This window comes from Diplotaxodon limnothrissa, linkage group LG23, assembly GCF_057381915.1.
Source record: "Diplotaxodon limnothrissa isolate DT_005_m linkage group LG23, D_limnothrissa_male_GT1.1, whole genome shotgun sequence".
Taxonomy (NCBI): Eukaryota; Metazoa; Chordata; class Actinopteri; order Cichliformes; family Cichlidae; genus Diplotaxodon; species Diplotaxodon limnothrissa.
Genome location: NC_140617.1, coordinates 39,553,380 through 39,570,445, shown reverse-complemented (window position 1 = coordinate 39,570,445; position 17,066 = coordinate 39,553,380). Strand labels below are relative to the sequence as shown.

Below are 17,066 nucleotides of genomic sequence, written 5' to 3'. Positions count from 1 at the left end.
AGTTTGACTAAAAAAAGACTGCAGGGAAAAAAAAAGAGAGAACGTGTACAAAGAGAACAAGAGAGTAGTGTTTTTGTTCTTAGCTGTCACAGCTAAGGGTAGACTGAGCGGGGACTGAACGCAGTGAGAGAGGATGTGTTGAAACTTTGCAATAAAGAATCATTGAAAAAGGGCCACACGCTGAGTGCCTGGCTGACGCGAGGGAGCTTGACAGCCTCATCAAATGCAACGTTGTTGGGAGACTTCCTGCATTCACAAAACATCACCTCTCGAGCGACCGCGGCCTCATTGTGCAGGCGAGGGCTAATTAAAAATCGCCATTCATGCAGTTTCTTCCACAATGGAGAGACACTGAAGGCAGGAAAAGGCCACAAACTTCCCATCGTGTGACATTATCCTCCGTCTGAATTTTTTAAGGATAGTCCTAACAAGGAAATAATTGGTTTACAAGGTCAAAGGGGAACAGAAAATCAGTCACGCCCTCGTACAGAGACAGGCAGTCTTTCTGCTTATCCCAGGTTTTTACTCAAAAATTAAGCTAAAGTTAGAAACGGTACTTCGGCTTCCTTCCAAAGTCAAAAGACATGCAGTTAGTGGGGTTAGGTTAACTACAGTGGGGCAAAAAAGTATTTAGTCAGCCACCGATTGTGCAAGTTCCCCCACTTAAAATGATGACAGAGGTCAGTAATTTGCACCAGAGGTACACTTCAACTGTGAGAGACAGAATGTGAAAAAAAAAATCCATGAATTCACATGGTAGGATTTGTAAAGAATTTATTCGTAAATTAGGGTGGAAAATAAGTATTTGGTCACCTCAAACCAGGAAAATCTCTGGCTCTCACAGACCTGTAACGTCTTCTGTAAGAAGCTTTTCTGTCCCCCACTCGTTACCTGTATGAATGGCACCTGTTTGAACTCATCATCTGTATAAAAGACACCTGTCCACAGCCTTTGTAAAGAATTTATTCGTAATTTATTCGATACCAATAGATTGGCAAATTGCTTATGATCAGCTAAACCTATTGGCTTGCTATTAAACTGTCTGGCTGTATTAAGCCTTAAGTATTGATATTTAATTTTTTTTTAATTGAGAAAAGTCAACACCCAGTACAGCTGTCACAATGTGGGAATCTCTTCTAGAGATCAGAAGAGTTTTTGTAAGTAAGGAATTTTTAAGATAACCTTGCCCTGTATTAGCTCAAATTCTTTTAGCCTCAGAGATTGACCCATGGTCTTGATATGCTATCTGAGTAATGTAAGTAAAGTTATCCTCACAAGGAAAATAGAGCCAGCACACTTAATTGCATAATAAAGGCATGAGCACTTCCAAGAGTAATTCCATTTACTGATTGTGGAAACAAATACCTATTACTCTGCTGAACAGTGGTCTATAATCCAACGTCTCAGTGAGTGTATGGGAAAGCTTTAGTCCCCCACACCATAAATCTTTCGCTTGATTTACTTGTCTTTCATCCCATTTCTTTAACAAAACCAAGTATTTCCCGAGAATGCCAACAGAAAGATACTGCAAAAAGTAATGCATTCTATACATATAAAAGAAGAATATTAAGCATATGATATCTGTAGGTGTATGTGGTTTCTTCTGTAATAAAACATCAAATCAATGTTCAAATCAATGTTTAAATCTCTACAACAACTGTACAAAATGTTAAAACAGCAGGTAAAGTTTGACGCTGGAAAATGAAAAGAGACAGTGTTGCCATGCAAATCAGTGAACTCCCCTCAGAAGTCTGACTTAAGCGAGTTGCATCAGTCCAAAACAAATTTAGCGCTATAATCAATAGATGCACTCCAAGTGTCGCAACACTGAATTAAAGACGGTGGAAGGAAAAAGCACTGAGTGCCTCGAAGATTGCGAGGGTTGCGACAAGTGGATGCCAAAGTAGTAGTTTGTCAGATTTGCCTAAAAATCTGACAAACCCATTCGATTTTATTTTTTTTACCCGGGGTGGTCCCACTCACTTCTGAAACCAATACAGCAGGCGTGTAATTTAAGGTTGAAGCACAGAATTTTGTCCCTGGTAGGAGGCACTGCTTTCCAATTAGACCTTCAAAAAGAAATCAGAGATGCTGCTGCTGCAGTAAGATAATCTTGCATGAGTAAAACAGGTCAGCCTTTCGTACTTGGGCTGAACCAGTTAACAAACTATAATGATGATTGCAGGATTACACACCAGCGTATTGGTTTAATTGTAATGTGACTCCCCGGTGATGCAGTCTGGCAAGATAGTCGCCAATCAAATGCAGCAACAGTCATTACTTTGTAGAGGTTGGCGAGACGTGGCAGAAGGCGGCTTTGCAAAATAACGGCACGGTGGTTGAAGTGAAAGCAGCACAGCTGATGTGAAGGAGAGAAACTAAAGAACTGCTTTTAATTGTGACCACCTATGAGCACAAACATGAAAAAAAGAAAATGAAATTCTGTTAAGATTACCGGATAGAGATACAGAAAAGGACTGACGCCAAGTGAGGGGGAGTACCTACATGGATTAATCATGCAGAGCAGCCCCAGGTTAAGCGTGTGATATTTTTGGGCACCGTCCCATCGCCGCCTTCGGGGCATTTGCATAAGAGACTACAGCTTCATTTCCCCCCGTGGCACAGCTTTGTGTGAGCCAAGCAGTCAAGGGGAATTAATATAATTTCCGGGACCATTGCTGTTCATGTCCAAATTGCCTTAACCTGATTACAAACTATATTTTATTTACTTTTTATTTTCACTGTTTTCTTTTTCTTCTTTGGGGAGTTTTATTTCTCTAAAGTCTTCTCTCCTAAACCAGGAAGCCAGATTTTCTTACATTAAGTAGTGTCCAGCCTTCTCCATGTTTAAATCCTCTTTTGGACTAAAGCTCATTATCATCCACACATATAATCTCTCAAATTGGTACCAAACGCCCCAGCTGTTAAAGTGGGCTGCATAATTTGCTAAGGGAGCCTGAAATGAATGTATTATCTTTCAGAGAGAAATATTAAAATGAAGATAATGCATTATATTGTATTTAATGTCAAATGCCTGCAGACAGTTGAGGTTCCAAGTCAGTGAACAGAGACAGGAAAGTACAACACAACGGTGGGAAGAAAAATGAAAGCGTTAAACACGGAAATTGTATATTTGAAAATTTTAATCCCTCACTTTTAACCTCACCATTTCATTTACTCATTTGAGGATTTCCAAACCAATCATTTAGACAGCTTTCTGATTGCATGTACCTAATTTACTTCATGACTCACAGGTTCGGATTTTGTTAAGACTTAAGAGTTATGAGTGGAGTTATGATTGACAGGTGTGCAGACACGCACAGTTGTTGCCTTACCTTCCTTAATAATTGAACAATGAACTGGACTTCCCAACTTTATCAGTTTTATTTTAATGGAAATATCCATTATGGTTTTCTCTGAGGTAAATCCCACTCAGAGATGGCAATGCTCCAGTTTTAGTAAATTTCTTTCTTTTAATTGCTTCTTTCTTTTGCTCCCTTACTGTTACTAGTGTGAAATGTGTGGCCCAGATGGAGTCCCAGGGCAACCCACTGTGGGTCCCAGTACCAGAGGGAAATATAGGTCACATTAGGGTGAGGCATGCTGCGGGCCCACAGGGTGCCCATATTTCAAACAAGCACCAGGGCCGCTTGGGTCTGCACAGTGTGGCCCCACATGGTCACAAAGGGTATGCTGGGATATGGATGCAGTTTGCTAACCAAGGGTGTTAGCCATAGGTGGCAAACCACATCTCACCCAAATATGGTTACTTTTGATCTAAAAGCCTGTTGGCAGCAGCTAGCAGACCAAGTTTGAGACTTAAAATCCCCCCCAAAAAACACAACCCCAAAACAAAGCCAGTTGGTGATGACATAGTTTCAAATACCCATCATTTATTCACAGTCTATAACTTAGACACTTTTTGCAGTATTATAACGTTGTTGTTTTTTTTACATAGGAACTATCTGAACTCTAGCAAACTATATCTGCCAACCAAGGAGCTTGCTATCATTACAGCTCAGCAGAGCGGGAGACTATTTGTCTTTACATCCAGTCACATTGCCATGAGCATGAGGCTGAGCAGGGGTAGATATGTGATTCTATCTGTACAGATGGCAGGTTTGTTTGGCAGGAAGAAAATAGCAACGACATGAACCTGCTCAGGATGCAGTTTGCTGATTTATTTATGTACCTATTTATTTTGGAGTGACTGGGTTCTAGTTTATGAAAGAGAGACTGATGCTAACTTTTTCAAATGTATTTTCTTAGTGCTGCACAAGGTGAGTGACATTTACTTCCGTTACATTCTGAAGAGAGGCTGACATGTCTACAATCCCAAACTGGGCAACTCACAGCAAAGGAAACTAGATGGATAAAAAAAAGTGCCACAGTTTAGAGGAAAAGTGTGAATTTTATCTGCCTGACTGACAGGTGTCTCACTGTATTAGCTCCACCTACACTTCCGCCCATTTCCCAAAGCTGGCTTTCGGTAAACCCGAATCCAATCACACCAGAGGCTTCATCAAATAAATCTGATACATCTTTGATCCACACACATCAGCTTTAAGGACTTCAACCTACAGCCACACATCATCACCAAGCTACAGCAGGCTACACCCTTCTCTGGCTTTTTCCCCCCTGCTGTGATGTTGTAACAGGTCAGAAACCAGGCCACGGACACACTATTCCTCCTATAAATCAGCTGACTGATTCTCATCCATCTCACAGGGAAGGCTGTGGCATGTGTTTCCAAAGCAACCCCCCCCCCCCAAAACTGGAACATATCCATAGTAACCCCAGCTGTCAAGAGGCCTATATCTGTCACACTTGTTGAGTAGCGTCAGTCTCTAGGCAGCGGGGGAGGGAAAACAACTCCATGTGGCAAACCAGTTTATTTCTAATAGCATGTGTGCGATCAATCTCCTCGTTATGAACGGGTGCTGCAGTGGAGGGAGTCATTCAGCATTTGTGACAGGTGTGCAGTATTGACCGAAGGGAAGATGAACAGCATGCGCGCGTGCGACTCTGTACGTGCGCTACGACAGAGAGACAAAGAGGCTGACAGCCTCAATTCTGACTTCCAGTTTTCAATCTTGGCTAAAACTTCTTTTCATGAAGCCGGTCGTATTGCTTTCCCGCCAATTATCACAGTGGGCACAGACGGCAAAGGTCACTTCACCCGTGCCCCTCAAAAATCTTGCTGGCACCTTTTTTCCATATTTAACATCCCGCAGTATGAATTACAAAGTCGAGGCGCCCGCCATGATTGAATTTGCACTGTGCGCCAACATCCCGTTAGGAATCACTGTCTTGTCCAATTAAGAGAGGCCTTGTTATTGGCCAAATTGTGAGTAGCCCCATTAATGTAGGGTGGGGGAGTCTATCCTTTAACTGCTTTAACTGACATATTAATGTTGACGTCCTCTCAGAGTTGCATGGCGCGTGGCGTGAAGACTGTAAATTTAATTGACTGTCAGGGTGTCCTTGATTCTTCCTGCTCCAAGCGTGGAACCAAAAAGCGAGCAAAGTGAGAGAAAAATGCGTGCCATGGACTTGTATTTATCTGCCGCCATAAACAGCAAGGGGAGAGACAGATTATGAGCGGCCGCCATCTAATGGGAACCAAGGCCTTGTTGAGGTGCTGAGTTTTATTTACAGATACTCTTCAGACTGACACGCTGGACTCGACTATCCTTAATAATAATAAAAAAATAGAAAGCAGAAGTGGAGGAGCGTGTCAGTATTCAATTTCCAAATACGAACGCATGTCGGAGGCCGTCTTTTTACATATGCACGACGCATTACATGATGCATTCGCAGTGAGCCAAGCGTTATGGGTAATATATTACTGGAATTACTGGGAGGCGGTGGAAAGGTAAGCATCATTCGTCAGGGGACTCATCAATGTCTGGCGAAAAAATGGGGACTAATGTCTGTGCAGCAGGGGGAAGGAGAGAGGCTAACTTTATCTCAATCAATGTCAACAAATATTATGGTGACTGTACAGCTGTCACCAGCGTCCATTGGGGGGGGACTAACAGTTTTTGTCAAGGTGGCGACGTCTGTAAACTAGAATGTGAAATTGAAATATTTCCAGCACTGCAACAAGTAAACTTTAATAGATGACACCACCAATCAGCAGCGAGAAAAACAGGTTGGAAAATGACAGTGACAGTGTTAATCTCCTGCCTCATAAGATATAAATCACAAACAATAAAAAGTCTGACAGTCTGTTTTTAAAATGCTTCCCAACAGTTTGTGCATCAATAGCGCACTTGAGCTTTATTCCCCGTCAAGACGGTGTATGAAAGACAAAAAACTGAGGTAAATATACGGCATTTTTTTCCTTTATTTGTTTTGTAATGGCAAGATGTGTGTGACTCCTCTGGTGGTAAAGGGTAATTGGACTATATAGAAGTCTATGAAAAAAATACCCCTGCATCTCACTTGATTTATGACTTAACCTTCCTGCCTTCTTGGGACCTTTTTGTGCCACTGCTATGTGTTAAATGGCTGCCATTTCCACTGTGTTCAGTGGAATATAACCAAACTTGCCACAGGATAGTTTTTACCTGTCAATGTTAATATTCCAGTGTGAATTCCTTAAATCAGCCTAAAATGGCTGAGCAGCAGAAATCCCCACACCCATCACCCTGGGGACCATTTTCTGCCCATTGACTTCCATTATAAACGCTATTTTTCAACCCCAAATTATCATCATATGATTTTATTTTTTCTTCTTTTCTTGGATGTCAATGAAGACTCAGGGCCTTGAAGTTTTAATTTTTAAATTGCAAAAAAAATGCAAAAAAAATAATGGCAGGTCAAAATGTATGTTGGTGCCAATCTTTGGTCCATCTAAAGGCCTACTTATAATGACAATCACATATTACTTCAACTGGTTTTTTGTGGAAATATTTAGTTTCGTTTTTGGGTTTTTGGGGCTTATAACACAGGGCGCTCATGTAATAACACTGGGATTTGAAGGGTTAAAACAACGAAAATATAATTAAAACTTTACATGAATATTTCAGGGAGAAGTAGTTTTACAAGGTTGGCTAATTTAAAGTGGAATAAAATATGGATATATGGTCTTTTTATGGCGTGGCTGAGAATGGTCCCTAGGGTGATGGGTGTGAGTTTTTTAAAGGATGGCAGGAGGGTTAAGCATTTCCCTAATGATGTTATGGTCTGTCATGCTAGTTTTAAGTCTTTTTTTTTCATACAGCATGATGTCCATTTTGTAAATTATGGTCCCAGTTAGAATAAAATAGATGACAAAGCAGGACATCTACCTGGTTACCTAGCTACCTGTATGAAAGTCTTCAACCATACTTTATTTCTCTATTTTCTGCTATGACAAACACGTACAAACATAAATGGAAATACCGTATAAAGCAAAAACAGAGTTTGTACACTTCTAAAGAGGTTTAAAGTCAATATTTGGTATCATCGCCTCTATTCTTCATCACAGCCTGAACTCTGTTAGGCAGCCTTCTTGTCATGTCTTTAAGGAGTCTTCAGGAATAGTTCTCGAGGCTAATTGAAAGACATTTAAAGCTCTTCTTCGAATGTTTCTGCCTTTTGTTCTGTTCTCTGTCAAGACGATCTCACACTGCTTCAGTAATGTTGACGTCTGTGCTCTGGGGAGGACAATCCATGAACATTTGTTGGGTGTTTTTCTACCTAGACATTGGCAATGTCAGTGACAATGATACTAACACATGTTAGTGTTAGTATCATTGTCATGATGAAAAATGAAGCTGTTGCCAATTAGATTCTTTCCAGAAGGTGCTGCATGGTGGATCCAAATCTAAACATACTTTCCTGCATTAATAATTTTAACAAATTCAACAAGATCTCCAATGACACTGACTGAAATACAGCCCCAAACCACGACCAAGCCTACACGCTATTTTATAGATGGTAGATACTCACTGTTGACCTCTCCGGACCTCCTCTGTAATGATGAATATTTGAACCAAAAATTTCAAATTTGGATTCATCACTCTCTAAAACCACATTTTTCAGTCCAGTTCTTGTGTAATTTGGCATACCTCAGCCTTTTCTCCAAGTTTTCCTTCTTTAAGAAAGGCTTCTTGACAGCCACCCTTCAGAGATCATTTCTGATGAGGCTTCAGTAAAAAGTAAAGCATCTTTCAGGTTCTCTGTCAAGTGGATTTTTTCCTATTTCTTTAGGACATGATTTTCATCTGATGTTGATGTTGTTTTTAGGCCTGACACTTTCTCTTTCGCCTTCTCCTTTTCCAGTTTTAGTGATTTAAACAACCAAACAAGAAAAACATTCTTCTTAAAATGATGAGATACATGGACTGGACTGAAAAGGAGTGGAAAAGCTGACAATTTCCATGGAAAAACTCTGAAAGACGCTCAAAAGGATTGGAAGGACTATTGCTCTAGACCACTTTTAATAATTACATGACAGTCTGGCTCCGTAGAAGTAAATTCAGTTAAATGAGGGGTCGCTCAAGACTGCAGGATTTGGGCTATTGTTAATTGAAGTCACTAAATATCACTTTCTGAGGTCTTTGATTACCACAGCATCGCAAATTGTCCCTGTTTTGATGCTTTGGTTGCATTAAAAGCTACTTTAATGGGTTGACTGTTCATTTTTTCCAGTGATGATTTTTTTAAGCCATTTTTTTTTATTAGCAAAACTAGAACCTCAGTTGGTAACAAATCAGTAGTTAACAGTGTGTTGGTTAAGCCTGTCTTTTCCATATAATATGGGTTTTTTTCCCTTCAAAAATAAAAGACAGCTCATGCAAGACTGTATTTGTTGGCCTGATTGCAGGTCCAGTTCACAAAGCAGCCAGTGTTTTATTTGCAGACATGTTAAACAGCTGAGATGCATTGCAGTAAATATCTCAAACAGATACACAAGCAAATAGGCCAACAGAAAGATAAAAGGACCCAGCAAAAGCCAGAGTGTAACACAGTAGTGGTGTTGCCAGTGAAACATTTTAGAAATCTCTTACTGTATTTAGGATGCATTCAACTTGTTTAGCTCCATTTGCAGTGCCCAGGTGCATGCTCTTTTATTCTGCTCTGCATTCAGGACCTCTGAAGCTCCTTTTCACTCTGATTGTAATCCATGTTCAGAGGTGAGAAGAAGAATAAATGCATAGTTATTACCTCAGAGAGGCTAAAGAGAGACCTTATGTGATCTTTCAAGTTTCTATTTCATATCAAATCAAAAATGGCTGTGCGCTGCATCGAAAGAGGACTCTTCTCCATTCAGCTCACCGACGAGTAACAAAACCTGCACTTTCAGGGATTCATCACACAGCTCTGCTGAGCAGCTATTGTATAGTACAGCAAAAGTGGCCAACAAGGGAGCTGATTGTGCATTTAAAACAATAACAGCAACACAACCCATTATTAGAAGGCACTTTTTTAATGACCAAGCACAGATCAGAAACTTTGATTACACAAATTGTCCAAAAATGACTTTCCAACTCATAATTTTGCTGTCTGTGCCAAATATTTATCAAAAGGCCTCCTAAATAATTTGTTTCTGCATTTTTCCTCCTTTAAATGTCAGCAATTGCTCTCAGAGCTAGAGTAATAAATGAAGACTTCTGGGTATAGTTCATTATTTAATGAGAAATGAATGAACAATTCTCAAATAAGTGATTTTCACCTGTTAGTGCCGGTGTCCGTACACACAATAGCCTCCAAGAAACAACCGTACAAGATGTTTCAAGTTAAAGAAACCTGACTCCAAAAAAATACCTTCAATGTTTACACCATGGATTGAACATCATCTCCTGAAAATACCGAACAGTGGAAGTGCATCCAGGAGTTGGGAGGGTTGGGGGTTTACTCCAACATATCTTGATATGCTGTATTAAGCAAAAATACACATAATTATTCTGTTCGCCCAACCATTCAGGCCATATCAGCATTCTAACAAAGAGGAACCACAGCAGAGGACAAACGCATACATTGTGCTACCTATGCATGCTGAGGATTAGTATGGCAGATATGCGGTGCATGTTTTTGCACCGTTCCACTCAGAGTACAAATGCAGACAAAGCATTACTCAGAGATGAGTGTTTGGAATTTAATAATGTACGGATGATAGCAGTGCACGTGTGCAGCGCTCTGCAGGTTTTGTGTGATTGTGTGACCCGGCAAAACAGCAGGCAAGTGCAACATCACGGAGTCTTCGTGCCTAAGGAAGTCAGTCAGGTTGTTGAATTTCACTTAATGGGCTGAAACAGTTTTCACAGTATACAGTAAAGCCCCATGCATTTGTCTTACTAGAGATTCAAACATTTGACTTATTGATTTTTCCTTTTTCCTTTAACTGTTCTGGTTTACACTAAATGTGGTGGTGGTGGTCAGAGGGCCCGGTGGCGCCAGTGTCCGGCAGCCTCGCCTCTGTCAGTGCGCCCCAGGGTGGCTGTGGCTACAATGTAGCTTGCCATCACCAGTGTGTGAATGTGTGTGTGAATGGGTGGATGACTGAATGTGTAAAGCGCTTTGGGGTCCTTAGGGACTAGTAACGACCATTTACCAGGCCAGGCCATTTAAATTGATGTATTTTCACATTTGAGCCAAAGCGTTTGGCAAGTAAAAGCTTTACAGCTGTAAAAGCCAACCAAAACTTGAATTGTTTGCAGGATTTTGACAGTATATAACACGTCCTCCACACGCCAGGACTTCTATCAAAGAAAAGCCATGCTGTGATTCAAGTTTTGGCTCTTGAATGAGAACATAAACCCAGATACTTTATGCAATAAACATGCAACATAAAAAAGCAAACAAAAAAAATGTAAAAACAAACCCTCCACTAGATTTGTCTGAAACAAAAGAAACACCGATTTAAAAAAAACAAAAACAAAACACCTGCATCACTGGGATACTCACCTGCCCACTGAAAGCAATGCAATTTCAAACTGGCTTTCATTGCCCAGAATCCCATTTTTACAATGGAGCTTTAACTTGCAACCAGTGTGGCTTCTAATAAAGCTGTGCAATCTAAAAGAAAAGGAACAAAAGCCAGAGGTCTGGCTCGAACGGGGTGTTCATTTATCAGTGGACACGTTTCAAATCCTTGCCCCAGGCAATGGCTCGTGAAGCATCCGAAGAGATGGCCCGTGGGGACTTCTGCTGGAAAAGCAGAAAGCCCTTTGATGAACCTTGGGCCATCCCCGCACCTGCGTCCAATATGCATTGGTAAAAAGATATTAGATGCAAGCAGCTGTTGCAAAAAAAGAAAAGAAAAGACTGGCAGTACACTGCCTTATATATGCCAGTGTTGATATTTCTAGCTTGCATCTACATTTTTAATTACTCTTGAGATGGAGACATGAGACGCTCATGTAAACATCTGATTTTCTACAAAGGCCACAACTCCATGATTAGTCCATCAGGAAAAAAATACTCACCGATCATTGTTTCACTCACTATTAAACTGGCTTGTTTTAAGTGTGAGAATGCTAATATGTGGGACTTTCAGGCATGTACTTCTTTTCATATAATATTATAATATAACATGTTTCCTGTCTCCCTGGTGTGTATATAGGCCACATTGTTTCCCTTAGTTTTTTTGGTTTATTTTCTTTGTTCGTGTAATTTTCCAAACTGCCATCAAACATGCTGGCAGTCATTTAGCCAACATAAAAACTCTGTAACCAGCATGCCACCTGATGCATGATGCATCGCTTGATTTTGTCATCATCCTGGGTTTGTCTGGAATGTTAACTGTCATCACTTTAACAGGCTCGATGCAGCAATAGTGCATTTCCCATGCCTAGAAAAAGAAAGAACCAAGAACATTGGGTGTCTTCCTCTCACCAGCACATACTATTGAACTAAGCAGTGTTCATTGCATTGACTGGCTGTGCAACGGAAGGACACACTGAACGCAAACTGCAGCCTGCAGTGTTAAAAAGGGGATTTGATGTAAAGATTTTAGGTTAGATTATTAAAAACAAAACAGAGGGATCATAAAGACAGCTTTGAGCAAAAGAAGATTAAAGGTTATTTAGTATTTAGAGAAAAAAGGAGACCCCTTGGCTGCACTACTTCTGGCTTTTCCTGACTATATAACTCATGGATTGCACCACACCCATCTTTGAAGTTCACCTTTACTGAACCCAATACACATGTGTGACTGAATAATTGCACTGGCTGAATCTGTCTACAAAGTACAGATATATAAACACCCCCTACATCTCAAAACCAGCCTAGGTGGTATTTCCTGTTACAATATGTGCTTCCAGAGGCACACTGTGCCATGCTGACAGTAGGGCTGTGCCGTATTACATCAGCCACAATATTATCCTAATAATACTGGTATAAATTTTTATGTGATACAAGAATGTTGTTGTTGTAACATTGCTACAGTGCATTTACATTCTCTATTGCACACAACAACGAGACAAGCCCAAGCATGTCTGAGAGCAAGAGCCATGCGTTAGCCTCCAATTAGGGCTGTTCGATATAAAAACGTCTATCGTTTCATTTTACGCTATCGTTTGTTTCGTGGTGTCGCAAAATAAACTGTTTACGGCAATATTTTTTCATCGTTTTGATGGTCACTGTAGTGGCTATACTAATTTCTTAAAGTTCTCTCTTTCTCTTATATTTTATATAACCCCACTACGGACGGAGAAGCGACTGTTTTTATGTTTTTAGCAACAACGACGGTAACAGCATCGCGTGTCCGCTTGTTTATGTTCCACATAAACCTTTCAAAATAAACTGAATCACATGAAAGAGCAGATTATTTACGGATGAGAAGTAAAAAAGAGCCGCCAGGTGCTAAAAAATAAACCTTAGACTCAAACGTTAGAACAGGCTTTTCCCCGCAGCACGCCGTGTAATAAATACTCACAAAGAAAACGGCGGCTGTTACAACTTATGTCTAAAAATGTATCGTTTCATGCATCGGTTAAAACTAGAGATGGCACGATACCACTTTTTTATGTCCGATACTGATACCGATATCATAAATTTGGATATCTGCCGATACCGATATGAATCCGATATAGTGTTTTTTAATCAACAAAACTGTTTTTTAAAATATCTTGCTGCATTTTGCAAGTCTGCAAGTTCATACTCAAGTTTAAAACAACAACTACACTAAAGCTATTCTGTTATACCTGTATACAAAAAAAATATTTCATAGTTCAGCAATACTGATCAATCTAATAAACTTAGACCTACACCATCCTCCCTATTCTGGTATTTTAAAGAGTACTTAGCGTAAATATTAAGCAACCTAACTAATAGGGTTCCAACTCCCAGCAACAACAAAAATAAATAAATAAAAAATAGGGAACCACCCCTCACGCGCCACCTCATGATGCTTAATCGACGTAATCAACCTTAATTTGATGCAGTGTGAAAAAAAATGCACAGAAATCAATTATTTTTCAAGAAATATTAAATAGATTCAACATCTTTCTTCAACAAAATTGCAGACTGCACAGATGGTACCTTCCCAAAGGAAAATGTACTATAGCTTACTAGGGTATATATATTAGACTTAATAGTCACTATATACAGTAATTGACTTCTATTCATTTTACATCAAATTAAAACTTTGGGTGTCAGATAATTATTTATTAAAAGCTAGACATTTTAAATGAGAATAAGAAAGAAAAGTATGTCTTTGTGCCCCCTTTTCCCAGTTAATGCCCTATCGGCCCCCCTGGCTAAACTTTGCTAGATCCGCCCCTGCACAGTTACCAGCCGTCAGCTACTAGAAAAAGATCCTGGTGTAGAAAGTAATATTAAATAAATTGTAACAACAGCTTATCAAGCTTAAACGTGCTGCTGTTGTTCAGCCGCTGGTTTGCTCTTTCTGGCGCAAAGTGGACCAAAAACAAACAAGAGAGACTCACGACAGAAAAGCCGATCAGCTGATCATTTAAGCAGTTTCACGATTGAAGTAGCAGCCGGAGAGCGAGAGGCAGTCGCTCGTTAAGCTTAACGTGGGAATGCTTTACAAACATTCAGAGATGGACTTACACACTTGCTTTACTTCTCTCGGGGATAACTTTGTCCGAGATGAAATGCCGGGTTGCTAGCGAAGCTCCAAATGCTATCCAGACCACCGACAGGTCCCGCATGCCACAGCTGCTCTATCACGTGATGCATACTGCTCCGACGTGCTAACGTTCTGAGGCGAGTTACGGCGTGTTGCAAGTTTTGTGAGGTGCTTTCGTGATATTTAATGGATCGGATTACATTTTTTATTTTTCTCCGATATCCGATCCAGTAATTTAGGTCAGTATCGGACCGATACCGATACGTAATATCGGATCGGTCCATCTCTAGTTAAAACACTCGACTCCAAGTACACGACACGCAGCTGGAAACACTTCCCGCAAGACGAGCTGCCCGAGATTCACAGAATTTACAGAAAATGTTACATTTTTGTGATTTATATCGTTATCGGACGATAGAATTCTTATATCGGGATATGAGATTTTGGTCATATCGCACAGCCCTACCTCCAGTGATGATTTACTACCTATAAAAGGAGCTACCTCAACAATCTCCAACATAGCTGTTCCCACCAAAGGTGAAAACAACAAACTTGTTTCACCATTTGAGGAAAAACATAGAGTACAACCAGGCTACAAGGGCATAGACAGTAAGTAGCTGGTAATTTGAGACACAAATGCAAAACTAGCACTGGCTAGTTGGGCTCCATATGACAGGAAGAGCAAATGGTAGATGGAAATTACTGATGTGGTTGCAGCAGGTAAAAGCAGGGCTTTAAGCAAGCCAAGTTACAACATCACAGGTAGAAAACTTTTTTCAGTTTTATTATGTGAAAATACTCCTTAAGCGTTGAAAGGTTATGTTAACTTCAATGATTCTTAAACAAAATTAAGTAGTTATGTTACACTTTTACTACCTAGGTTACTTTTGTGCCTACATTTGGTTTATGTTGTAGCTGGATATAATCCTGTGTCACTACTATTGCAGTGTAATGCAACTGCTGCCTGCACCTTGTTTCAGTAGATTCCAATTAGGTAGTATTAGATCAGTGACAGTCACACATCGGAAAAGAGGGATGGAAAATGCCCCTCATTTATTTACTTATAAATGCTGCTGTTTGCAGCCTGCAAGGATCGATAAAACGTTCAGTATTTTTTTTTCCTGTAATGACTTCTTGAAATACCATGATATATTTTTGAAGCTATATTGCTCACTTCTAATTGAGACGTACAAACACACACAGCTAGCCATACCACATGTTTGCAGCTGGTAACAAAGTATGATGACTACTCTCCAAATGCCATAGTGTGGGACCATGTGATTTCGCTCTATTACAGCAAACACTGAGCCTTGGTGAAGTTTTGGTAGGTTCAAGGAAATATCTGCAAATTAATGTGGTTGTTGTAGGTACTGTTGGATATGGAGTAATGTTAAAACTATTTACATATGCAGCATTGTGCAAAAGTCTTGAGCCAATATCATTTCTTTATATTTTACTAGCAAAACGTGAATTAGGTATAGTGACTTTTTGAAACGTGCAAGCATAAATGGAAATACAACACATAAGACAAAATCAGAGTTTGGAGAATTCCAATGAGCAATCAAATTCAAATCATAGTTGATATATGGTATGACCGCTTTTATTCTTCAGCACAACTCTCATAGGCAGCTTTCCAGTCGTTTCTTAAAGCAGTTCTCCAGGCTTCTTGAAGGACATTCAAAACTCTTTAGATTTCGGCTGCCTTTTGCTCTGTTTTCTGATGTTCAAGATGATCTTCCACTACTGTTGAGGTCCAGGCTCTATGGAGGCCAATCCACCCACAACACCACTGGCTTTCTGAAGACCCAAACCATGACAGTGCCTCCACCGTGTTTTCCAGATGGCTGTCTCTCTTTCCTGACCTCCTCTGTACACATTGAAATTTCTGTTTTAAACTGTTGTCAAATTTGGATTTCATGAGATCTGTTGACTCTCTTTCAGTCCAGTTCTTGTGTAATTTGCCATAAATCAACCTTTTCTCCCAGTTTCCCTTAAGAATGGCTTCTTGACAGCCACCCTTCCACTGAGACCATTTCTGACGAGACTTCTGCAAAAGTGCAGGACCTCTCCGGCCCTATACCAGGCTTTGCTGAATAAAAAGACTATTTTATGTCTGCCATAATGTTACTGTATGTTTGGCATTTAGCAGAGATTCAGGTAAAGGAACTGGGAAACATTATACGTTTTGTGACAGGCAGAAAGTGCCCAACACTGCAATTTATGTGTAGATACAGTGTTGTATTCCTGTGAAAATGGTCAGGACTAAACTGACAATTAGTGTAAAAGCAGCAAACATCCAAAGAACAACTTTGAAAGACCTTCAGAAAGCTCAAACTATTGTTCAAGGCCACTTTTTTAAAATTATGAGCCTGGGTCCTTGGAAGCGTGAGGTGGCTCACGACTTTTGCACAATACTCCGTACAGAGATGAGACTTACCTGAGCCTCTCTTCGACACAACTTTCAGGCAGTGGACCACAACAGCATGAAGCAGGATCAGAAGAGGGATGGGAGCTTTCATTTTTTTTTTATCAGTCCTACAAAGAAAGAAAAGCATGTGTTATAACTCCATACTGAGGCAAGCTGTGAATGTGCTGAAACCATCCAAGAAAAATAAAAGACAATGATTTTGGCAGAAGATGTTTCCTTAAAAAAAAAAAAAAGAAAAAAAAAGAAAAGAAAAAGGTCCTGAGCCAATAATTACAGAGTTTCTATCAGCCTTAAGGTCAGTTGGAAAAAAATCAGCATCTCTATGTGCAAATTTTGTTTATCTGCTTCTGCTTTATTTATATTAGCACCTCTTCAGGGACTTATTGTATAATCAGGGCAATGCTGTTAATGAAATGTCAAGACACATCTCTATCAAGCCAAACCAGGCTTTTCTGCTTTGTCAACTACCTTCAACACTCATCCCCCTTTACTTGCAACCAAAATAACACAATCAGGCGCCTGCTCAGATCTGGGTATCTCTCTGTGAGCACAAATGTTCGGAAATGCTCTGTGAGAAGTGGATAACAGTGAATCTGGCTTAATATATTGAAA

At 40.1% G+C, this 17,066-nt stretch overlaps 1 protein-coding gene across 2 annotated transcripts in view; it reads right to left on the bottom strand.

Moving 5' to 3' along the window:
* LOC146608654 (interleukin-1 receptor accessory protein-like 1-B) overlaps positions 1–16,545 on the bottom strand; it is a 308,683-nt gene extending 292,138 nt beyond the window's left edge. For both annotated transcript variants that reach the window (XM_085347253.1, XM_085347254.1), the window contains exon 1: positions 16,464–16,545. In XM_085347253.1, the coding sequence (XP_085203379.1) occupies positions 16,464–16,545 (82 nt within the window). The remainder of the gene's footprint in view (positions 1–16,463) is intronic.
* Positions 16,546–17,066: the final 521 nt, after the last annotated feature.